Raw genomic sequence first — 9,752 nt, 5'->3', positions numbered from 1 at the left:
CTGGTGGTAGTTTTGTTGGCTGCTCTTAGGCTTAAATTTCAGAACCGTCTCCCTTTGCTCTTTGATTTCTTCAGTGCTTCTTACTGTTGTACAGCAGAGCGCACAGGTGGTTTGAGCTGTTAGTGAAGACTGAAGCTCTCCACACTGAAAGCCTTGGAAAGGGCAGGCCAAGGCAAAGGAACCACTTCAATGAGATACTCGGTTATCAGCTGCAAAGATACTAGTTTGAGTCTCGTGATGAACATTTAACAGTAACTTGTGTTTAAGAACATCCTCCTAATGAAGTGCGAAAAAGACAGTTTGTGTGAGGTGCTGGGAAGCTCATTAACAAAATCTTCTATCTGCCAGGGAAGAAACTGTCCCTTTGTTTTAATTGCCCTACTGGAAAAAACTGCTATACTAATTAAGTTATTATCAGCTTTAGTTTATCCAGAGGGGTTGGGAGGGGGCAGAACACCACATGGTGGTTCTCAAAAGGTATATAAATTGACCCTGGTCCTTTTATGGTGTATCTGTTGAGCACAGATTCCAATCAAAGTGCAACGAAACTGTTTCTTCAATCCCAGTTCACACAGCTACAGTGTGCTCTAAGCCAGATGGAAGGAAGTTACTTCCAAATTCAATTGAAATATATGGAATCCCCTTTTTTCCTGTAGCTTTATAATCAATCTTTACATTTTTATTCCTGTACTTAATTAGTTTTAAAAAAATTAACATTCTAGTTGTGTTCTCACATGCACCAAAAATTACTCACTCTCTCTCCTCCCCTGCCCAGTCAAAGCATTGATTTTCTTTTCTTAGAGTTGAAAAAGAAAGAATGAATCCTTAAACAAGACTGACTCCCAAACAGTAGTGTGCACTTTGGTTGTTACTAGTTAACTGTCTGATGGCAAGCCAAGCACTGGAAAAACGTCTTAAAGAAGAAGTAATCACTTCTCACCACAAGTAGGTCTAGTGTTCACTAAGCTGTTGGCAACTCTGCATCTGAACCAAAAAAAATAATCAATACTTGACCTTAATGTAAGAAGCTCCTTAATCCAAGACAACCAGAAACAAGCCTGAAAAATCCCAAAGTACTTACTGTTTACCAGGTCCTAAATATAAGTCTGAAGTTTCTGTCCTGTGTGTTAAATGTGTGGGCTTGAGGATACGAGAGGACAGATGTTTTGTCAGTTGTATAATTTGCCAAGTTCCGTCCACTCCTATCCAGGTGACCAGACAAGTGTAGGACAAAGCATTCAGTTAGTCATGTGCTGTATTTTAGCCTGATTCTGCAGGATTGGGAGCAGCAGGTAGACTTAGACATGGCAAGAGCTGCGTATGGGAAAAGTACTGTTGCAACTGAAGATCCAAGCTGAGTAAATGCAGGAAATGAAGATGAAACTAAGTTCCCGTTTTTGTTTGAGCCACTTACATGCAATTTACGTGATTCTAAAAGAGTGTACACACCAAACTCTCAGCTACTCGCTGCTTTGGGCATTCTGGCTTCAGCAGGGTTGTAGCTACAGTTTGCATAACAACCTGATTGTAAAGCTTGGAAGTTACAAGACTATCAAAATTGTTTAAACCAATTTATACACTATTAAATTAAAAATCCAGAGATAGGATAAATTCTGTTGGTTCTTCAATGCCATACAAGTATTAGATGGTTCTCTTGAGTTAACGTTACGAGGGAACAAAAAGGGTTGAACAATTACAAGAGTTGTCTACTCTCCATTGCCTTTTATTTACAGGTCGGAATTCACAAGGGTTTCAGTTTCAGTCACTGAGAGAGATTATTTCTGAAGAGACAAAAAAGGGCATTTATCACATCAGTGTGTGAAAGCTGATGGACGCTTGCAGAAAACGGGTTATTTGTACAACTTCACCCACTTCTGCAATGTTAAGAGTCTACAAAACAAAAGGAAGTGTTTGAACCACGACTTGGATTTTCAGTCTACACAGTGATAAACATGAGATTGCAGAATTCTTGTGAGCATTTAGTTCCGTTCAATTTAATGCACCTTCAGTAGCAATAGTTGTACAAAACCTTTGCCTACTCTAAAGCATTACGAGGGCTTAATGGCTCTTGTATGTCACACTTAAGAAGAGAGATTATGAGAAGAACAGTGCTGTTGAAGGCCTCTAAGCAGGAGAATTTCCTCAGTTGCTTCATTTTCACCGGGAGACCTCAACCAATTCATTTAAACCTCTCAGGGGGCAGAGGAATGAGGAAAGCATGGTGTAAGAGAAAAAACCATCCAGCTGTTTAATAGTTGCATGGCATTTTAAATTCCCAGATCAAGCAGCTACGCGTCTTTCACAACACCCACCAAGGCAGGCCGCAGTGTGCGCCCGTGCAGCTTATAGCCAATCTTGGACACTAATGCAATAGTGCCAGGCTCCTTCCCTTCCATGGGAGCATGGAACAATGCTTCATGTTCATAGGGATCGAACTTGGCTCCAACAGGATTCAGTCTGAGCAGGCCATGTTTTTTAAACACTTTTTGAATCTGTACTTCTGTCATAACAAGACCTTCGTATAAGCTCTTCAAGTGAGGATTTTCATCCTTAATTTCTTCTTTTGGAACACTTTCTGTTGCTTTCTCCAAAATGTCTGCAACTTCTAGTAAGTCCTTACAGAAGCTCTGAATCCCTAAAAAGAAACAGAAGAGAAGGGAATGGGATTAGTCCACTGAGGGAAACAAGCATTAAAAAAAACCCACAAGACCACAACCCCAAAACCCACAGCAATAGTCTGGCATCTTTTAGATTTTTAAACAAGATATGTGATACTGTAAACATTTGGAGTAAAATGTCTTTCCCAATTTTACTTGACGATATGGAACTATTACAGATACCTTGAAACCACACCACCTCCTCTAGTTCTACAGAAAAAATGTATTTCAATTTAATACTTAAAAGAGCTAAAGCTGTGTTGATGACCTGACATTAAGGGTTAAAATTCTAACCAAAGTTACCAAAAACTTCAGATGGCTTAATGTAATTTCCTCATGTCTGTTTTTCATCCTGGAATTCACCTAAAGTTCAAAGCATTATGTTGTCCTATTCCTACCCTTTAATCTGATGTGCTAAAAATATTTGCAGAAGAAAAAGCACGTAGTCAGGCCGATGAGGAGTACACGAGATGAACAAGGATTCTTCCTTGAACGAAATGAACTCACACCTCTCCCTCCTGTTACAAACCACTTTCACAGGGTCAGAAGCTTTGCCTTGCAAAGACCAAGCAATTCCTAAGCTAACAATTCCTGAAGCTGTTCTCAAGCTTACACTAACAGAATCTGGACTAATCTCACTTAACGCAAACTGTCTCTAGAAATCATGAAAAATCAAAATGATTCAGTAGAACAACACATTTCTACATAGAGATAAGCCAATTGCAAATGGCACTGTGTTTTGGTAGCCTTGTTCTTTCTTTTTTTTAGCCACAGACAGCCTTTTTAATTCTAGCTCGTATTTTAGATGTTTTTTTTCCTTACCAAGAAGCGATATGAGCTTTACCAGAGGACAAGTCTTTGGTTTAAACAAATGAAAAAAAAAAAATGGAAACACCTTGCAAGATCTATAGGGATCAGCTAGTTCTCAGGAGAGGCTCACTTTAACAACTGCACAGCTGTCGAGACTTGAGCTCTTTAGAGAACTAACAGTGTACAGGTAGTTCCAAAAATCTGAACAAATGAATCAAGGTTTTAAATTAGAACTAAAACTGTGGTTAGGGGTGAAGCGTCCCAAACATAGACTAACCAGTTGTCTAGTGACCTGGATCAAACCAAATAACCAAACTCTTCAGAAGGTGTTTTGATTTTTTTTTTTTGTGTAAGTTATCTCTGCAGATATCTGTGACTGCATTTCTGTGAATTTATGCAAGTCTCAGAAATGAGTTGCTCTTCCTTCAACAGAAAAAGCAGTCATACACAGATGATATGCAGGTTACCTGTAATTTAGTCTTCATGAGAAATTTTGTTTATTTCTATTGTAGCATCTCTGAGCTCAGACATGACTCAAAGTCGTTCTGCACTAAATAGGACATTAGTGAGACAAAGGTTATTGAAAATCGACTCGAGGATGAAGCATTCAAACATCCATGGAAATGGTACAAGAATACTATGTAACTGAGAAATGCTTTTTCTTACAGTACACATTAACTGAAGACCCTGTATTCAGAAATTAAAACTTCTATATTTGGAATTAAACTATACAGCTTTGTATAGCGTGTTCCAAAAAAAGGCCAACTCATTTTTCATGCCACAGTGATACAGCACTCTTCTGTGGCAGTATTTGCAGGCAATTTCTGGTTTACAGATTTGTGTTTGAACTGTCAAAAAGCTAAATCTGATGTCGGTAGCCTGGCTCTTGAAGAAAGATGTGTTTCTAGCACTCCTTGTAGCCAGTGATTGTATATTTCTACCACTGAAAAGAATCCACCTATCTAAAGGTATTCTATTTGAAAGCAATGGCCTTCAACAGAACAGAAAAGTTATTCAAAGATAAAAGCCTAAAAAAAAAAGAAAAAACAACAGCAACAAAACTCAAAAAATAATCAAACCCAAAACAAATACGAAGAACAAAAAAAATAAAACGAAACCAGAAGGAAAGCTAGTATTCCATGCTCTTAGCTCAGGTTTTTGCAGTCAGTTCTGAGACCAAAGTGCATGAAAAAGGCAAACTTCAGGCTGCAAACCTTACTTACTGGAAAATCTACTAGTGTAGTACATATTGGAAGAAATCAGATGCCAAATTTAAAGAAAATGTCAAGTTGTTGGCTTTCACAGTTTAAGTCTTGCCGTTGTCTAGCAAGATGATTACAATTCTGATGCAAAGTGAGGAACTGTTCAAACCTCTGCCCCAAACACATTTTTAACCAAGCAGTCAGAATCACTGGGCAGTACGACTTGTCAAACTGTGGGCAGTCAGCTGCCTCACAGCAGAAAACTGACAGAAGTCAATATTCCAGGCTTTGCATTCCCTGGGTCTTAGGAGTACAGACAAAAGGAGCCTCCACTGACCGTATAACTTTGCCTCTTCTACCAGTTTCTGGCTTCTTTGCCTCACGTTTTCTGCATCTGCCAAGGCACGCTTGTACTTGTCCTAAAGAAGAAAAACAAGTAAGAGAAGAGATTTCATTCCTGGTGGTTGGGTAGGTGACAATAATTCAAAACTATATATTCACTATAAAACAGCATTTTAAACAGTTACATAGCCTAAACCCACCATCTAAAGAGTAATCTGAAGACAACATGCCACTTATCACAGCGTCCTTCCTACTGAGGCACGTTTGCTTCCCTTCAGTGCAGACAGGAGTGAGGGAAAGGAAATAAGATGGGTTGCCAGACTCTCAGTATTTGTCAACATATAGCTGGAAGGAATTTTCAACTCTACAGATATATAAAGCTTTATGAATCAAAGATACTCTCTTTTTCTGATGGGTGTTCATAGAAAGCCTCCATTAGCCATAAGGTATTTTGACACTGTGGCAAACAAGATTCAACCCAGCCACGACTTCCAAACTGTCTCTTCCCTCTCCATACATACCTGAGTGTCCTCCAGTTTTTTTAAGCTTTAAAACTATGAAGTCTAACTCCTCTGTTGTTCAGGTTAAGTTTTTGTCTGCTCCTAGCTATACAGCCCTCTAGCAGCAAAGGTACTAAGAATGAAATTCAATAAACTTAGGCATTTCAGGTTGAGTGCTTCACCACCTAACCCAGAACTCCATGTTGGGCTACCACTCTGAATATGCTTGACCTTCATGTGCTAGTGAAGAATCTCAAAACAGAGTAAAAGTAGTCAACAAGCTGACTGCAGAGTCACGACAGGTAGCCAATAGCAAATGCTGTAAACAGAGATGTTAAAGTTTTGTCCTTCAGTGCTTTGGGAAGGGCAACAGAAAGGAAACTCAATCCACTTATGATCCATAAGTGCTGCTTCTATAGAAGGTTCTGGGCTGCCTCTTGAAAGTCTCAAATGCTCTAAAAGGGCATTTTATATAAAGCACTCATCCAGAAAAGCAACACCTTTGTTTAATCCACACCTCACACGGCATCCTTCACCATCTGCCAAAGTCACGCGTGGGAGAGAACACAAGATACATTAGGCCAGAGGGAACGTGACGCTTCAGCCTTGTGTTCGAAGGGCTCTCTGACAGAGGTTTGAAACTTCCACTTCCTAAGTACATAATAAGTACACTATTATATAAAAGCTGAGCATCATTAACCTCGACCTTTGAAAAGTCAGCAGCTGTTTCCAGAAGGCCTGCTCTTCACACACACAAACACACACATCAAAGACACACTCAAACCCTTCCCACGGACTTCCAAAAGTTCTCTCTCCACTGCGCAAAGCCTAAGTGAACTGCTCAGTAACAAATTTTCATGCTGGAGAAGGTCCAATTCCATCCAGAAATTAGAAACTATACGAAATCTTAATTTTGAACACGGGATGTATCTCAGGTCTTGTAGTACGTCTCTAAAGAAATTACTGAATAGCAGGTTTTTACTCAACAACTAAAGAGCAGTCACACAACTGTATCCAGATTGTGCACGGAGAATCCACGATGAACACACTTAGGTATGTGGTTTGTAAGGTTGGCAACCTGACAACCAAAAGACACTTACATTAACTTCTTTTAGTTGTTCTTCCAGTTTGGCCTTTTCTTCAGTTAACATTTTTTCAGCAGAGCTGGGTTCAACCTTCTGCTCATTTTGGCTGTGACTCTGGTCCTCTTCCAAGTTCTGGCCAGTATTTTTCTGTTGTGTTGCTACACAAAGCAGTCGTGGAGAAGTCCTAAGGCAGAAACAGGTGGACAATGTTAATCAGTTGCTTACTTTCTACGATATTAGCATTTTTTGGACGTACTGGATACTTTATTTGACAAGTCAATGTCTACAAAATTCTCACATTAAAGCACAAATTAATACAACAGTTCTAGGTCTGTGAAAACCATTCGCAGAACCCTTCATCAGAAGTAACTGAAATTAGCCCATTTAAACTGTTGTGAAAAATAACTTTGCTGCAAGAAGACAATCACTGGGCAGCAGCTTATAAGTGTCCATTACACTCAGTTTATAAAGCCGCAGCACTTTTAAGGGGACTACGAGCTCGTTGTCAGCACAGTACTCTATCAAGGAAGCAAATCCAGTTTATGTGATGCAATCACCTGCAACAGTCTCCCAAGAAACACCACCCAGAAGAACAGTCGTTTGCCATCGATTGGTAGAGAGCAACGCAAAAGCCCTCTGTACGTAAATATCACATGAAGAACCGGGTAAGTCTCCATGAAGACGGTGGTTTATCCCTTCCTGACGTTTCTCAGGCTGAACTAGCTGAGCTACCTGAGCAAACCGGTTCACGGACGAGGCGGGTGATCAGTGCCGCAATGACAAGAGGCCTCCGATCCCCGCACGCCACATCAGAGCTCCAGGCTTGGAGGCCTCAGACTGGGCCTGGAGGGCCCCGCGATGCCTGGCTGGGCCGCTCTCTCAGCGGAGGGCACGGGAACCCGGCAAACGTTCGCGAGGGACGGGGGCCGGCACTGCTCTACCCCCGCTGTAAGCAGGGGCTCCCCGGCGCAGCGCCAGAGGGCCGAGGCTCAGAAGGTGAAGCACCCCCGCGCAGCGCGGCTCGGCCCCGCTCTCCGCCGGGCCTGGCGGGCCGACGGCGAGGCGGAGAGCGCGGCCGCGGGCGCAGCCCCGTCTCGATGCGCCCGATCCAGACCGGGTGGCGCGGCGCGGCGCGACTCTCACCTCAGGGAGAAGCTCAGCAGCGGGTACCGCGGGCGCAACGCGCCCCGCACGCACTGGGCCACCGCCGCCATAGCGCCTTCCTGCCCGCTGACCGCCTCAGCCCGCCCCGGCGGGCCTCCGCGAGAGCGCCGCCAATCAGCGAGCGGGCAGGCTAAGAGCGACGTTGCCGAGAACCAATGGGCCAGGCGGATGCACGATTCGGACCAAGGAGGCGAGGGAAGGTGGAGCCTGCGGCTCTTCCGGGCCGGAGGGAGCGCTCACGCGAGGGGCGCTCTCCCCGCCCCGCCCCCCGCCGGCAGAAGATGGCGCAGAGTGGGCGGGGACATGGGCGGGGCGAGGGGCGGTGGTTCGTCTGTCCTGTGAGGGGAATGGCGGGGTGGGGCTGTGTGCGCCGTGAGCGGCGTCGCCTCGGGGCCGGGCCGCTCCTCCGCGGGACGGGAAAGCGGTGTGTCGGCAGCAGGAGCCCCTGGGAGTTAGCAGGGCGCCGGCACAGCTCGGGCGTCGGTGCCTTCCTGGCAGAACTGGCCGGCACGAGCTGGAGGCAGTTCGGTGGCTGCAGGCGGTCCGGTCTAATGATCCGCATCTTTCCTGGGCGAGCGGTGACTGAAAAAGCTGGGAGTTGAGGATTGCAGCTCATTTTTTTTAAACTGCGGAATAACCCTGCTGCCGGTGGTACCGTGTAGCGTCTGTCGATAGTTCGCAAACCTCCACGCAGAGGTTTTGGTCGTGGATGTCTATACACACTATAACTGCCGTCTACACTCTTGCTGGATAATCGTGATCAAAAATCTTGTTCTTTCGTTAAAAGGCATGAATTTGCTAATGCACTGCTTCCAAACGTAGCCACCTGCTTGTGCAACTGTTTGTGCAAGCGCCTTGTGTAACCGGAGGCTGTGGAGGCTCAGCGATACCTGGATGACTTTTACCTTTGGCAGTGTTGTCTATTAGTTTATCGTTATCTTGTTAAGCACAAAAAAAAAAAAAAAAAAAATCAAGGCCGTGCATTTATCCTACAGTCCCAAAGTGAGTGCTAGATTATTCACAGGTGCCTGAACACCAGCTGTTAACCTGATTTTCACATGCATTTGTGCACTTTCCAAATGAAATCTGAAGGATAAAGATGCAGATTCCATAATGCAAAATTAGTAAATGTTATTTTCAAGTGTGTTACTTAAAAGAAGCTGCAGAAGACATTTCTGGCTTGCTGCATGAGAATTCTGCAGAAGTTAGGACCTTGCTAAGTTCAATCAAACTTTAGCAGAGAGCATTAAGTTTTCAGCATGACCTTTATTTGGCTGGTTTACTTGTCTATGATATGTTGCTTCACAGCCTCTGCAGAAAGCAGGACAAATGGTGTAACAAAGCCAGTTGGCCTCATGTCGTGACACCAGTTGGATCCCAAGGAGTCCCGCTGTTTCTTACAGATACGTGGATGTGGATTTCTCCTCCCGTGAGAAGATTTGGAAGAGCTAGAAGCATACCAGGAAATACTCTTGGGTGACAACAGGCAACAGCTCTAAGATAAGAACCAAATGGTTTTTCAGTCCGTGGTTTTCACATTTTGGTAATTGCTGTTTTGTAATGTGACACTGGTACAGTCCAACAGCTTGCCTATACAGAACACAGCAAAGAAAAAGGATGTATGCCATGTGCTGTCCATACATGGAATGGCTGTAGTGCTGTCAGAATCTGCTTTCTGGAAAGTAGATAAGCCACCAAGTCCAAGCATCATCCTCACAAATACTGAAAGAAGTAGTTGAGGAAAGTAGTTGAGGAAATTACCTCAGATGCTGGTAATGCTGAGGAAGGATCAGAGAGAACAAGGAGAAAAGTAGGAATAGTCCTAAAGGACAATATCTACAGGAAGCCATGAAGAAATGAGACAAAGTAAGCGGATCTTTAGGTCTGATGTTTTTAAAATGTTTCCTGGAAAGATTATTGGTTCCTTACAAAACCTATATGAGCAGTCTGCCTGTCTCATCTCTCTGGTTTGTGGTTTTTCTCTGACACTCC

General features: G+C 43.5%; 1 protein-coding gene across 1 annotated transcript; it reads right to left on the bottom strand.

The window, feature by feature from the left end:
* Window positions 1-1,646: 1,646 nt before the first annotated feature.
* GRPEL1 (GrpE like 1, mitochondrial) lies at window positions 1,647-7,816 on the bottom strand. Its single transcript, XM_086611916.1, has 4 exons — window positions 7,740-7,816; window positions 6,612-6,780; window positions 5,007-5,088; window positions 1,647-2,635 (listed from the first exon to the last, which is right to left on the bottom strand). The coding sequence occupies exons 1-4, from the start codon at window positions 7,808-7,810 to the stop codon at window positions 2,289-2,291; spliced, it is 669 nt and encodes a 222-aa protein (XP_086468042.1). The 5' UTR covers window positions 7,811-7,816; the 3' UTR covers window positions 1,647-2,288.
* Between the last annotated feature and the right edge of the window lie 1,936 nt (window positions 7,817-9,752).

This window comes from Tauraco erythrolophus, chromosome 5 (assembly GCF_009769465.1).
Source record: "Tauraco erythrolophus isolate bTauEry1 chromosome 5, bTauEry1.pri, whole genome shotgun sequence".
Lineage (NCBI taxonomy): Eukaryota > Metazoa > Chordata > Aves > Musophagiformes > Musophagidae > Tauraco > Tauraco erythrolophus.
This window is presented reverse-complemented; position numbering and strand designations above follow the sequence as displayed.

What these genes read in the sequence shown, in the direction of transcription:
- GRPEL1 (XM_086611916.1), bottom strand. Translation starts at nt 7,810, where the DNA reads ATGGCGGCGGTGGCCCAGTGCGTGCGGGGCGCGTTGCGCCCGCGGTAC. An exon ending in CTGCTGAGCTTCTCCCTGAG is followed by an intron (nt 6,781 to 7,739) that starts GTGAGAGTCGCG and finishes TTTCTGCCTTAG; the next exon opens with GACTTCTCCACGACTGCTTT. An exon ending in AACAACTAAAAGAAGTTAAT is followed by an intron (nt 5,089 to 6,611) that starts GTAAGTGTCTTT and finishes TTTCTTCTTTAG; the next exon opens with GACAAGTACAAGCGTGCCTT.